At 44.0% G+C, this 14902-nt stretch overlaps 1 protein-coding gene across 1 annotated transcript; it reads right to left on the bottom strand.

Annotated features, from left to right (window-relative positions):
• Window positions 1-1978: 1978 nt before the first annotated feature.
• Window positions 1979-14653, bottom strand: mxra5a (matrix-remodelling associated 5a). The gene is made up of 8 exons (XM_082524973.1): window positions 14377-14653; window positions 13918-14147; window positions 13619-13748; window positions 12599-12989; window positions 8655-12452; window positions 7032-7947; window positions 6585-6911; window positions 1979-4791 (listed from the first exon to the last, which is right to left on the bottom strand). Exons 2-8 carry the CDS (start codon window positions 14106-14108, stop codon window positions 3201-3203), a joined length of 7344 nt encoding a protein of 2447 aa, XP_082381099.1. The 5' UTR covers window positions 14109-14147; window positions 14377-14653; the 3' UTR covers window positions 1979-3200.
• Between the last annotated feature and the right edge of the window lie 249 nt (window positions 14654-14902).

The raw sequence follows: 14902 nt of genomic DNA, 5'->3' as shown, positions 1-14902 counted from the left end.
GAAGCTTTTTCAGATGATGATATGATATGTTTGTCCCTCTTCTTCTTCTACTTTTGTTGTTTCTGACCCTGGTGGGTTGTCACAGGGACTGTGTCAGAGGCGGTTGGTCCTGCAGGTGGAGGTATGTGTGGATCAGGTTTATTGCATCCCATGCTTGGATTGGGATCTGGGGAGGCTGTTTGTGCTCACTTTGGATGGTGTGATGGGCCGTAGTGTACTGCTGGGGTAGCCCCCTGTTGTGTGGGATTTCAGGTGTTTATTCTTTAACACTTTGTACGTGTCAGAATAATGTCTATGTAAACGGCAAGGCCAGAGCAGGACACTGTATTACAAAGTGATAACCAATGCCCCACTGCCAGTGGATTTAGATGTTACAGATAAAATGGTCTCAATAGTTTTTATAACTGACTGAAGTTTGGATGCCAAACAAAGCTAATGTATATTTAAAAATCTGATTATAGAACACAGAAGATTTTGGTTACAGTGTTGAACACTGGTAAATATTAAATGGAAATGGTGAAGTGAACATGTTAGCACAGAATCTCATTGGACTGGCTGACCATCAGGCAGCTTGTCTCAGTCTCCCAGTAAATAAACTCGTCCCTTTTTCAGTCTCTCTGATATGATTTAGAATGAGCGCGAGCATTCAGCTCAGTGTCTTTGTCACAAATGAGCAACCTGCCACATTAACACTCACAGTTAGCTCAAAGCTCCAAATCTGATCATTACGATGAGCTAGTGCTGCTCTCATTGCAGAGGCATCTGTACGTCCTTATTCTCATGGTCCAAAGAGAGAAAGCATTTTCTTCTCTTTAACCATTACATTTATCTTCTCTGCTACGCAGCCATGAAGTGCCTCTCACCCAGCTTAGGGTTCATCAGTCAGCTGTGACATCATGTGACAATCTCTAGTCATCCATAGATCACAGCAGATTCTCCATATATTGATGTTTCTGAGCAGGAGGGCACATGCTTTCATTACCACTAATCCCTGAAGTAAGGGTCCTTTTCCATTTCCTATGATTTGACTTCCCTTTGTAAATCATCTGAAGTCAGAGCGGGTAAGCACAACAAAGTAACAGGTACATATGAAGAGCATAAACACCCAGAGGAGAGGCATTACATAATCCTGATCAGTGAGAAAACCACAGTTACAGCAGGAGGAAACCATCCGTGGTGGCATCTCCAAACTGTAGCCTAGTACCTCCTGGGTCACAGACCAAGACTTCAAGGTTATTCAGTTCTGCATTTAAATCTTTGTAGCCACATTATTAAAAACATGCACCATTGCATTCCAGTCATTTTACTGGTGAAAAAGCTGCACAGCATTTGAGAAGTTGGGTGGTGTACCACAGTTGAGTACTGCGCTCCGGGAGAGTGGAAAAGCACTTTAGAAAATCTGTCCGTTTACTGATTAACCCTGACAATTCTGATACCAGCTGTCACAAAAAGAGTAGCTGATGCTAAAATTCTCATAGTGGGATTGTTTTAGGACATATATGCTAATCTAATTGATTTCCTCACAGCTTTGCAGACTGTGGCTGTATTCCCCGAGGCGACTCAGCGTAGCTGCGACCAGCTTCCCTCGTCCTAATTGCAAAGTTCGATCTATAAGGCCAGCTAAACAAAAACTGCACTCTTGAATTATTTATTTAGAGTTAGAAAGTTATATTTCCAAGAAAATACTACAAACATTTTTAGCAGAGTGGCAAAACATTCTTGAGTCATCACTTTTTCAATTTGTTCCCTTTCCAACCTCAGCAGAAATAAAGGTTTTGTTTTTGAGCTTAGTGGAAATGTGGAGGAATTTTATATTCAAATAAGGAAAACTGCTACGCATCACAGTCTGACAGACACAAATTATTTACATATGAGAACGTAGTACAGTGTCAGCACTCTGCAGAAGCAGATTCAAAGATGCTCCACGTTGCTGTGAGTTATTGAAAAATCTGCACCAAGGTACAAAAACATGGAAATATTCAGGTTGGGCCTTTATTATGAAAAGCACAGGATACCAGCAGTTTCAGCTTCTTTAAATAAAAATACAACAACAACAAAATTACATATATTCTCAGTCAATTTTATTAAGTTCAAAAGTATTTCACAATTAAATGAGCTGTTTAGCAATTCTTTACAGGCTGACATCATCTGTCCTTGTCAGAAATAACTGTTCCACTGAAGAAAAGGTACACATACAGCTGGGAATATATGCTCACTGATCAACTGGAGATCAGCCAAAGGATAAAATGTTTTGTCGTGATTAACTTTGAGTGGAGCTGATAGAGCCAAAGCCGGATAGTTTAAGGCCGGGTCTGCAGAGTAACTCTTTGCACAGCTTTGTCCCGCCAGGCTACATTTTAACATGCTGAACAGTTTGGCAGTCATTGGCGTAAATGCTAATTATTCCAATGTTGTTCATTTAGCACCAGTCTCATGTAGACGATTGTGGTTAGGCGTGATCCATCTGTCATAACCTGCACATCGCACCCCGGCAGCATCATAAGCAGCTGAGGTAATCACAAGCCAGCAAAACAAAATCGCTGTCCACATATTTAGTTTGAATACAAATGTAGATTTCCAATTAACAATTATATTACAAAAGTTTAGAAAAATAAATTAAAGCATTGCACATCCTTGATAAGATAAGCATCTTATACTAAAACGAATCAACATCATCTTCACTTCTTTACTGAATAAAAGAGTCATTTTGTGTTTTGCATGCTGGCATGCACGCTCCACGTCCCTGAGTCACTTGAAACAACGATGTTTTATATTATTTAAGTCTATCTTTATTACAGTATTTGTCTTGCACATAGCAGGTGAACACAGCTATTCTGCTTGATAGTGTGAAGTGCCAGCACAAGACAATTACTTTTGCTTTCTCTTTCCAGTTGTGTAGGCTAATTACCTCACAATGTAAAGTGGCCTGAGGAAATCGTTGTTGTGAATTGGTCCTCTATAAAAAAAAACAAAAAAACTGCATATATTTCCTACATGCTTGAAATGGGAGGTTTGCAAAATGGTGAAAACTGTAAACTGGCACTCGGTGTCTTCAACTAACGGCCTCTAAAGAGCAAACACTCAAAGCATCACTGCAGGTTTTAATCAACTCATCATTATAACTGAAGTTATTACTACATGTGGTGATTAAACACTTCCTTTTAATCAGGCAGCAACAGACGAAGAGGAACGGTGACATTTTAGAACACGTTGAGAACTGTAGCTTTAGAGTCCAAGCCAATGGCGTTTCTGGCTGTGCATCGGTAGATGCCAGCATCTCTTTGTGTTGGATTCTGGATGATGAGGGAACCTTGCGGAAGGAGGTACTTGTTTTCAAAGAGCTTTGGCTTTGCATTGGCAGCCAGACGAATTTTGTCAGGTGTTTCCCATGCTACCTCAACTTTAGGGATGCCAGTTGCTACACAGTTTAACTGAACAGCAACTCCACGTTTAGCATAAGTCACAGAGGGAGGGCCGTTAGTAATTTGAGGTGCGTATGCTATTACATTTACCACAGTGGAGAGCAAGGAGCTGCCATATTCATTACTAGCTCGGCAAACGTAGGGACCCCGATCGTGGACTGACACTTGTTGAATGGCAAGGGTTCCATTGGGCTGTATGGCGTATCGCCCAGCTCTCTGTGGTCTGCTGAGGACGACTCCACTAGGCAGAGTCCATGCTAGTCTGAGTGCTTCACCAGTGGTTTGACAGTGAAGCCAAAGGTTTTCCCCATTCATGACACTGACAGGGGAATTATATCTGCTGTTGATCTCTGGTTTTTTTCCTGGGGACAGTGTAACAGTATGCTCCACAAGCCCCCTTGAATTATGTATCAGACAGCGGTACATACCAGCCTCAGCCATAGAGGGGTTGCTGATGATCAGCAAGCCGTCAGGCTGGTGGAAAAACTTGGAGAACCGAGCACCACTACGCAAAGGTGTACCACTGGGCAGGATCCAGGTGACAGGCAGTAGTATTGAGCCCTCAAAGGAGCAATTCAAAGCCACAGCATTGCCTACACTCAGTGACTGAACATTTGCTTTGGGAGCTCTAATTTGTGGCCTCTCATCAACTGTCTTCACATCCAAGTTGACCACCAACCTGACCTCTCCTCCTTCATTACGAGCAATACAAACCAGCTGCCCCGAGTCTGTCTCCTTGGGTGAATGGATTTCTAAGGTACCATTCTGATGAACTACCATTCTATTGCTGTAATATGGAGCAGAAAGGGTCAAATTTCCTGGCAGAAGCCAAGTGATTCGAGGGCTGGGGTTTCCATGTACATTGCAGTCCAGCAGCTTTTGCTGATTCTGAACTGCAGTTACTTTGATAGCATTCAAAGTTCCTCTTAACCCACTGATCACTGGAGGTGTTATCAAGACTTCGAGTCTGGTAACTTCACGGTCCTGTCCTGCATTGTTTCTAGCTATGCATGTGTAGTTACCTTTATCAAAACCTTGGATCTTTTGAACTACCAATGTCCCATCATCCAGAACCTGGTATTTGTCTAATGCAGGGAAAATCACTTTGTTTAAAGGGGATAACCATGTGATGACTGGCGCTGGTTCACCTTTGGCATTACATTTCAGTGTAGCTTCGTTGCCATAGAAAACGCTGACAGTCTGTGGGTCTTTATTTTGAATTTTTGGTGGGGAGGGTGCAGCTTTGATCTTGACTCTGACCTTCATCTCATCTTTGCTATGCTGGTTTTCCGCGTAACATGTGTAGTCACCTTGTTCTGGCATGCGAACATTGTTGAAGTAAAGTGTCCCATTGTCAAACACCACATACCTACATGTAGTTCCAGAAGAGAAGGATAAGAAATGGTTACTCACTGTTACACTTTCATGACTGGATTCATTGGTTGGCAACAAAGAGAATGTATTAAATTAATACAACATATATAATTACATTATTTAAATTTAAACTTCACATATTCATGTCACATGAAGTTCTTTTCTTACCAAAGGAAAAATAACTAGTGATTACACCTGATGTTTCAGTCTGACTGAAATCTGTTAATTTAATTAAATTTCAGTTAATTTCTATAGCGCCAAATGACAACAACAGTTGCCTCAAGGTGCTTTATATTGCACAGTAGACCCCTACAATAATAGATACAGAGAAAAACCCAACAATCATATGACCCCCTATGAGCAGCACTTTGGCGACAGTGGGAAGGAAAAACTCCCTTTTAACAGGAAGAAACCTCCGGCAGAACCAGGCTCAGGGAGGGGCGGGGCCATCTGCTGTGATTGATTGGGGTGAGAGAAGGAAGACAGGATAAAGACATGCTGTGGAAGAGAGACAGAGGTTAATAACAGATATGATTCAATGCAGAGAGGTCTGTTAACACATAGTGAGTGAGAAAGGTGACTGGAAAGGAAAAACTCAATGCATCATGGGAATCCCCCGGCAGCCTACGTCTATTGCAGCATAACTAAGGGAGGATTCAGGGTCACCTGGTCCAGCCCTAACTATATGCTTTAGCAAAAAGGAAAGTTTGAAGCCTAATCTTGAAAGTAGAGATAGTGTCTGTCTCCCGAATCCAAACTGGAAGCTGGTTCCACAGAAGAGGGGCCTGAAAACTGAAGGCTCTGCCTCCCATTCTACTTTTAAATACTCTAGGATTTCTCTAGGATGGTAAACTGTTCTTGAAGTTCACTGAGAGAGAAAGAGCTGTGCAGGAAGTGTGATTATGTTGTGGTGGAAGCAAAACAGCCAAAGTCAGAGGGAATTAACGATGTTTATCAAACATGAAGATTAGTTTGGATCTTCTTTTGCTGCTGGTTCAGTGAATTTTGGATGGAGAGAGACAAAACCTGCAGCATCAGAATCTGTGAGACGTCGGCCTTCAGCACCGACGGCGTGCCTGTTTACGTGCGGTCGGGTGAACGATCCACGCTCTGTGTTTATATCTTTGTGTGGTTGTTGAAATAGTTTAGTGAGCTTTGAGCACTAGAGACTCGACTAATCGTTTCCAAGGGAGTCTAGTTTTAATGAAATGAGACCAATGACATAAGACACCTTTCAACATATTTATGGGGTAGTTGCAGACTTTTCATAAGGCAAACTAGCAAAGCTATGTTTTTACTCATTTTTGTTTAAATGGATACAATTTATTGGAGCAATATTGTACTTTTAAATAATTCATTTACTTGCTCTGTAGCTGCTCTTGACCCCATGGTGGCAGAATTGTTTAAGTTACAGTTAAGTCGAGTTCTTGCAGCAAAAGGGAAAGCACAGAGACAGAAAGAAGATTAGCTCGGTTTTCTGTAATAATGCCCAGAAGTTCATGAAACAGTTAAAGGAAGATGGATGTTCAGTCATTTCTCTAGTGACTAGGTTCCCACACTCACAGATCCTTCTGATAAACAAAGCATCACCACAGAATAGAACTTCATTAACCCTGGAGAACCCATGGGGTCGGATCTGACCCCATGGGTTCTCCAGGGTTAAAAATGGTTAAACTTCCATCTACACAGAAGAACTTGGATCAGACAGCACAAATGCTGGCTGGTGAAGGTGTTTTCCCCCTGTGTTAGACACTGGGAGCACTTTGTAGAAGTTAAAACAGCTCGTACCTGCGACTGCGCCCCTCAGAGACACCATCGCTCTGTTTGACTGGGTTAACCATCGTGCCATCCGGCAGAACCCAGCTGATCTCCGGGTTGGGGAGGCCAGAAGCCACACAGTCCACCGTCAGGTCCCCACCGTACAAAACCTCCTGACTGGATCTTTGCTGCTTCTGTTCGATCTTGGCTGGTCTGCTCAGCACGTGTACCCGCAGCAGCACGTGGTCGTCGCCCATCTTGTTACGAGCCACACATAAGTAATCGCCACTGTCCTTGTCAGTCACTGGATGAAGGCTAATGCTGCCATTGGGAAACACTTTGATTCTCCTGTCAAAACTGCAAAAAACAAACAACCAAAGTTGATGCATATGATTAATAATTAAGATTGCTTTGAATGATTTCTAATGACAACACTTAGTTTGAGCATTTTGTTTCATTACAAGATTTACGTTTCACCTGTACTGAGCATCTACTAGCTTCTTAGAAGGTGTCCTCCAGAGGATTCGGGGCTCTGGCTGTCCTGTTGCCACACAGTTTAGTAACAAACTACTCCCATAGATGACATGTGTTCTTTGGGGTGATGATAAGGTGATACTGGCCTTGGCAGAGGACAGATTCTTCCTTATGTTCAGGATCACAGTTCTCCTGCTGGATGCCACTGTGTTACTGGCTGAGCACTCGTATCTCCCAGCATCTCTTTTGCCCACACGCTGTATGTAGAGAGTCCCATTGGGGAAAACAATTAGGTTCTGTCCAGTGTCTAAGGATGCAGTGAGCTGTGCACCATCAGGTGTAAACCAGCGAATAACAGATGGAGGGGAACCTGTAGCAGTGCAGTGGATGTAGGCAGGGCTGCCTTCTGAAATGGTGGCAGTCTCATGATGTGACTGCTGAATCACGGGTGGCAATGCTCGGACATGAAGACGTACTGAAACAGAGTCAGTTCCAGCTGCGCTGCTGCCAATGCACTTATAAATCCCTCTGTCTGTATAGCGGGCCTGGCTGATCCGGAGGATCCCGTTATTTCCAACAACTACGTGCTGCTGAGACGGAACAGAAACGGAACCAGCAGCTACATGGACGTAGTTAGGGAGTACCCATGTGACCCGGGGCGCAGGATGCCCTTCCACTTTGCATTCCACACTGACTTTGTCACCTAGATGCACAGTCATTTCTCTGTGCTGAGGATGCAGGACCCGCGGAGGCTGAGACAAGACCACAAGGTTGACCAGCATCGTGTCCGTGCCGTACTGGTTCTGCGCTGTGCACAGGTATTGGCCTCCGTCTGTGAGCTGTGTGCTCCTGAGGATTAATGTACCATTTTGGTGGACCTCAAACCTCTGGACCCTGGTGTTCTGAGGAATATTCGCCCCTGCAAAAGTGGACAGACACAAAATGCACAGTCTTTTCTCAAACACAGAATAAAATTTAAGATGAAAATAATTGAGAGTATAAAATATTTAGCGTAAGAGAAATTGATGTCACATTTACATAGTGTACAAAAATACAATAAATGAGAGGAATTATTGAAAAATGCAAATATTTTAGTGTGATTGCCAACCGTGGAAAAAAACCCCGTACCATATAAGAGCAAAATAGTTACTTTTAATTATGAGCAGGCTAAAGGCCCTTTTAAAAACTCATATCATAATAAAGTAAGTAAGTAACATAGATTATAAAAATGTTACAAAATTCAAGACTATAACCATAATCTTACAAGTGCATCATCTACATCATAGCATCGTCAGTCATGGAGGTTATATGGAAACACATCTACAGTAATAAGGAATGTCTGAACATACTGATATGCTTGCAAATGTTGCTGATAATCTGCTATTTGATATACTATGTGCCAATATTTCCAATAAAACATCTTTGCAAGCTATATTTATATAAGTCTGCAGGTAGTTACATTTTGCTCTGGTTAACATTTCACTACATCAAAATATTTTTGGATGTTTCCATTTGAATAAATAAATGATATGTTTTCTATTTTCATAGCCATGTTTCAGCAGACAGAAGTATGATGGCTCTGAAAATGTATGGAAAAAAGAATGAATGAGGTTGAGTCATACATACCACTAAGAGCTTTGGTCCATGACAGGAAGGGCTTTGGGTCACCTTCGGTCTCACAGGGAAGTTGAGCATCTGTTTCAGCTTTAACAGTGAACGTCTGGAAATGAGTCTTAGTTATCCTTGGCTTTCCTCTTGGAACAGATCCTTGTGTAGGTACCTGGTGCTTCCTGGACACATTGTGAGTACTTGTTAACAGTGTCCCTCTATGCGGATTCGTTTGGACTGCAGCAGTCGGAGCAGAGGTGACCGACTGTAAGACGATCTGTCTGCCAGTCAGACGTGTGCTAGTTGGTTTGTAGTCTGCCGACTGAGCTGTGGGCTGGAAGTTTAATTCTTTCCGTGGCTCTGATATGTTAATGATGGGGTTTATTTGTTGGTCTTCATTATGGCCGACTCTGATCCGGGGAGTCTCCTGCATGCTGGTCCTCAGTGAAGAGTCCATCTTGGCTTCTGTGGAAGATATTTTGGGAAGTGTGGTATCCACTGTCACTTTGACACGCATTATAGGATCAAGCCTCGGAGTGGCAGGAGAGGTAGGTTTTGCTTTAAAGGTACTAGCAGTAGAAGGAAAAACATTTTCATTTAGAGCTTCTTTAAGATTCTGAGCTACCTTTGAGGGTTTACTTTGACTAGAAGTATAATGTGAATTTTCAGGTACTGCAGAAGTCTGTGTAACACCCAGAGCTGTCTCCAAATAATCCTTGGAAAGTGTGCTTGGTGTCACAGTCAAGTCACTGGGAGTGTACCCAGAGGTTGTCTTGATTACTTGGTCGATCAAAGACGTGGAGGATGGGGACAGCGGTGCCAAAAACCCCTCCCCACTCTCATTCAACAGCATCCCCTCATTAGTTGTGTACTGCTGGCCCAGTTGGCTCTCCTCCACATTGCTTTGCAGTTGTAAAGTGTTGGTGGCGTAAAAACCCACCAACAAGCTGTCAGAGCTTGGCAGAGGTCCAAGGTCACCCATAGCACTTGACCTTTGTGGCTCCTCAGGAAGCCTAATAGGTGGAGCAGGCGTGTTTATAAGCCTCTGCAAAGTGGCCGGTGTTGGTGCACTGAAGTGCTCTAGTGGACAGTCTGAAACTCCAAAGGCTGCTTGAGAGGTTGTCTTTGTATCACCCACTTCTGGAAAAGTTGCTGGAAGCGATGGTGCCGCTAACGTGCTTTTTAATAATGGCAGATGGCTGTCCTTTGTTTGGAGGAAAGAAGCTGGTGGGGAGGAGGGTTTAGTGGCTGCCTCGTGGTCGTGCCTGGAGGCTGTGCTTTCTTTATGACTCAGTTTTCCTGATGACGCTTCTTGGCTGCCAGTGAATGGAACAGTGGTACTGGGATTGGTTGCTGTAACTTCTGAGGAAGCTATTTTTAGCAGTGTGGAGGGAGTGGTCTTGACAGTTGCTGGGACAGCTTTGGCAGGTGTGATGGCCATAGACGGGACAGATTTCACAAGCTTTTGTTTCCTTCTGTTTGGCCTCCTCCTCTGACTCCCATTCCTTCGCCTGGAATTATGTTGTTGGAGGCGTGGAGGGGATTCAGAGCCTTCAGAGCCAGTTGTTGGAGATGCCCTTGCTACAGACTGCAAATCATCAGATTTTATGACAGGCTCACTAGGATATTTTTCTTCTTTGCTTTTCGTTGATTTGTTTGGATTTACTGAAAGGATCCTTTTCAAAAAGGGTTCGTTATCATTCCTCGAACTGGCAATAACCTTTAGTCTATCTGTATTGACATGCCTCTGTGATTCCTTGGACCAATCAGCTGTTTTATCCTCATTAACATCTGTGTTTGTGAGCGACTGCCAGAACGTGACAGCATACAGTGGAACAGATGTGGCCTGTGGGGAAAACACACTGTTTGAACTTGTGTGTAGGTCTAAGACCGCATCGTTGGATGTCTGTGCTGTTGTAGCTTGCATGCTGTGTGCGTTGTCTATAATGTTGCTGTTAGATGTCACACGTCGTGTGGCCTGGTCTTGTACATTTTGTTTATCAGTTTTGAACAGCGGATTGTGTACAGGAGTGTGCAGCGTCCTGAAAAAACCCTGCCGTGCCTGCTCAGTCACACTGTCTGCTGATCCTTTAGTAGCTTCATTTGACTGCGTTGTCCCCTCTGCAGCTTTCCTCTCTGTTGTGTGCTGAGTTGGGACTGGTGTCACAGCATTTTGAGCCTTTCTATCTCTAATCTTGGCCAAAATATGAGCCCATTTCTGTGGATCTATTTTACCTTTCGATATATTAATCCTCCTTGTGTTGTCAGTAGGATTCTTCCTGTCTACAACACGCGATCCTCTTGGTTGCTGAAGCATTGGGGGCTTCCGCCAGAAGTGCCTGGACGGGTGAATGCCCCTCCTGCTCGGGACCACACCTCCTGGAGTTCTCCTTCTCAAAGGCTCCAGGTGGCTCACTGGAGCCCCACCCTGAGTGCCTTCAGTGTCCCCTGATGCTTCTTCTGTGTCTTCTGTGGGGATTTTAATTTGAGTGTTGACTCCTGAAGCTGACTGAGGTGTTGCTGGAAACTTCCTGAAGTTGTGCCTGATAACAGCGAGTTTTGTGGCCAGTGTATCCACACCATGTTGATTCATGGCAACGCATTTATAATAACCACTGTCTAATAACTTGGACTGTGGAATATGTAGAGTGCCATTGGAATAGACTAAAGCTCTGGATGAGTTGGCTTGGAAACTCACGATGCTGCTGTTTGGCAGAATCCAGTTAATTTCAGCATCGGGGGAGGCAGATGCAGTGCAATGCAGGGAAATAGGTTTGCCTACAAATACCTCACTAGGTTTGATTGATGTTTCGTCCCTCGGGGGAGGGCTGGAGGATTCCTGCACTGTCAGATAGAACGGCAAGACAGCAAAGTCTTCGTGAGCCCTGGCGATACAGTAGTAACTTCCTGCGTCTGTGGGGCGGACAGCCTTAATAATCAACGTTCCACCGCGGGACACAGACAGTCTGTTGCCTGGACTTGAGTACGGTGCCTCCACTTTGGAGCCATCTGGCAGCATCCAGCGAATAACTGGTTGACCTGAACTGTGCACGCTGCAGTTCATTCGAGTTTGCTTTCCTAGGATAGCACTGAAGACTTTATGACTGGTGTTTGTTGACTCAATCGTGACCCATGACCTCTTCTGTCTTTGCACCTCCTCCGTCTCCACCATCTCTGAGAGCTCTGTGCTCATACTCAATTTTGCCATCCTGGCTGACGACTGAAGCCGGTTCAGCTGAAGGTTCACAGATGTTTGCAGCAGCCATGGTGGTTGGGCTGTTATATTAACTTTGAGACCTGTGTAGTACAGGGCATCTTTCTCAGAGTCCTGTCTGTACATATGGGTTTGATGAAGGTCTTTGCTTAGAATAATTTCCCTCTGTAAATGTGCTGGCACACTGCTGTAGTATGCTATGAGCCTCCACAGTTTTTCATATTTTTCTCTATTAACTGGACAGTCCAGATCTACCGCCACTGTGATGTTGGTCAGCTGAGGCTGACTGCTCTGCTGCCAGCTGATCTTGGTAAGCTCATTAGACTTGCTAATATTACACATCAGATCCAGCTCATTCCCATGTTCATCAGATAGGCCAAACGAGAGATTTCCAAATGGTTCTATAAAATCCTCTGTGGTCAAAACCTCACTCTCAACATCCTTAGGTGTGGACATCCTGTGAGGAAAGGTGATGACGGGGCTTCTGCAGACCAGGTTCTCCACATCAAAGAGGTCCTTTCTCTGGAGGTGTCTGGGAGACGAGCACATGGGACACAGCTGGCCACTAGGAAGGGTCCTATCCTTTTTACATTTTACAACACCTGGGCAAAGAACAGAGCATGAGCGTTATAAAATCAGATCATCACGTCTCTTTGAATATTTTATGCATTTTGAGTCTTAGTTTACTTTAACCATCACAAAAAGAAAGCTCTAAATATAATTGCAGCGTACATATTAAAAATACCACCTGGAAACTTTTTATTCCAGTCATGGAGCCGCCTCATGCTGCAGTCACAGATCCAAGGGTTTCTATGGAGGTACAGGCTCTCCAACTGGGGCATGGTCCCTACCAGCCTGGAAGGAAGTGTCACCAGATCATTGTCTGACAGGTAGAGGTGCCTCAGAGTTGAGACATGAAAATGGCTTTTCACAGTGAAGGTGGTGAAGGTGTCTGGGTGCAGCTGCTGAAGCTGGTTGCCCTCCAGCTGCAGCAGCCAGAGAGAAGTGAGGCCCTGGAAGGCGTCTGGATGGATGTACTCCAGCTGGTTGTGATCCAGGTGTAACCTGGCCACAGACCACAGACCGTGGAGAGCGTGCCTGCTGATCTCCTTCAGTTTGTTGTAGCTCATCTTCAGCATCTACATCAGTGAGCAGGGAGAACAGAGAACGTCTCTATTGCTCATCATATTAGAGTACTTCTAGTTACATACATGAACCAGGCATCAAGGTTCAGCATCAAGGCACATATACATCATACAGTTTGTATGTCAGTGCTTTGTTTCATTAACATTTCAGGGAGAAATTTGGGATTTAAAATTATACAATTTTTACTTCATATCTTACAAATTCTTAGGAAGAATCAGGAATTTGTCCAGCAGATAAAATGATTATTAAAGTTGGATGTCTTTTGTAAATTTCGATTCACAGTTTGGCCCAGGTTCAGATATCTTTTGCTTTTTTATTCCTAAAACTAGACTGTGTGGATAAATCTAAGATATTTGCACAATCTCATTTAAGTGCTCGTGTTGAATTAATCAGTAATATGTGCTGACTCTTTTGCACATTAGTAAAATAGTTATTATTGTATTAAAACCGAGCATTTTAGGAGATATAGGCTTTATGTATACACTCATAATCATATGTGTATGTGAGATACCATATGAGAGATTATGAAAGGCTCAGACTAATATGGATTCATCATTAAAATTCACTGTTTTGCTCAAACAACAATCCCCCTGCCACCATTTATTGATTTAGGTCATTGCACCTGAAGTGAACTGAGCTCCGTGAACGCTCCATCAGGTAGCTGGTGAAAGTCATTCCCATGAAGCATGAGCATCTCCAGCTTCCTCAGGCCCATCAGTGATTTGTCAGTGATGTTATTAATTTTGTTGAACCTTAAATAACAAAACCAGAGTGGAGAGGATAACAGACATGAAACCAACTCATGCACTTCCTAAGCCTCGGTCTTTACATAAAGCATTTCACTGCATTAAGTGTTTAATCCAGTCACTGACAGTTTAATAACCATGCTAAATCAATGCTACGGATGCCAGAGCGACTGACCCCAGGTTCATGTGTTTCACGTGTTTGGGTATAGCTGCTGGGATGGTGAGAAGGGAGCGGAAGGTGCAGTGGAGCTCGGTGGGCTGAGGGCAGGAGCAAAGTCGGGGGCAGAAGCCACAAGTGGCAAGAGGAACAATAATCAGCACCAGCAGAGTGTTTAGGACGAACTGAGAGGGAAGATCCATCTTCATCTGCGGGATTATCCGTCACAGCAGCTGCCTGTAAAGTCACTATAATGACAGAACAATGAAAAGAGTACAGAAAAACCCAGCTGCTCACTTTCTGGTGAAAAGGCTCGCCTGAGATGTCAGTCATAATCTGTCAAAGGTCAACTTTACTTTCAGCACTTTCATCCCCCATGCATGACTTTGAGGCTCTGCTGAATGATGCACATAGCGCTGAAGCAAGGTTTCATAAACGTCTGCTTGAAGCACTGCAGTCAAATGCAGATATCCTTACCTCCTCTCCTGCAGGGGGGCTCCTGTGTCCCATTTTAACGACACTGTTAAAACCGAAACTTTAAGATGACGTGCTGCAGAAAACCCCAAAAAGCAAAAACGATTTTAAAGTACAGTCCTCCTGATCACTGACTGCTTTAAGCAGTGACCCTGGTTGTGAACCTCCGTCGGGGAACGAGCGGTGAGTCTCCTCCAGGAGGAGGGGCCAGCGAAGCCCGTGGAGGAGAGCGTAGACGCTGAAGGACGGAGCAGCGATGTCACACCGCTCTCTAACAACTGCTGAGTGTTTAGATATGCTTCGTGAGTCATACTGAAGCTATTGGGAAGTAGATCAACGCTGGAAGCTGAAAGAATGAGGAGGAGAAACTGTTGAACTACACAAACTGAACAAACTTTGACATTTAGGCTGCTGCTCGGACCGCAGCCTGTTAGCCTGCTCTTCACATTACTGCGGGGATGTTTTATGAGTATCAGTGGAAAGCATTTATATCTGAGCAACACACGTGACCTCAGATTAAACCCTAAAA

The sequence above is a fragment of the Aulonocara stuartgranti genome, assembly GCF_965226115.1.
Source record: "Aulonocara stuartgranti genome assembly, chromosome: 23".
NCBI classification, from domain to species: Eukaryota; Metazoa; Chordata; class Actinopteri; order Cichliformes; family Cichlidae; genus Aulonocara; species Aulonocara stuartgranti.
The sequence above is the reverse complement of the archived record's forward strand: the minus strand, read 5'-3'. Positions and strand labels throughout refer to the sequence as shown.

Bases quoted from the DNA above. Each gene is read 5' to 3' on its own strand.
- mxra5a (XM_082524973.1), bottom strand. From the start codon at position 14,108: ATGAAGATGGATCTTCCCTCTCAGTTCGTCCTAAACACTCTGCTGGTG. The intron at 7,948-8,654 runs GTATGTATGACT...CCACTTTTGCAG, and splicing joins ATGGACCAAAGCTCTTAGTG to GGGCGAATATTCCTCAGAAC. The intron at 6,912-7,031 runs GTGAAACGTAAA...TGTTTTTTGCAG, and splicing joins CTAGTAGATGCTCAGTACAG to TTTTGACAGGAGAATCAAAG.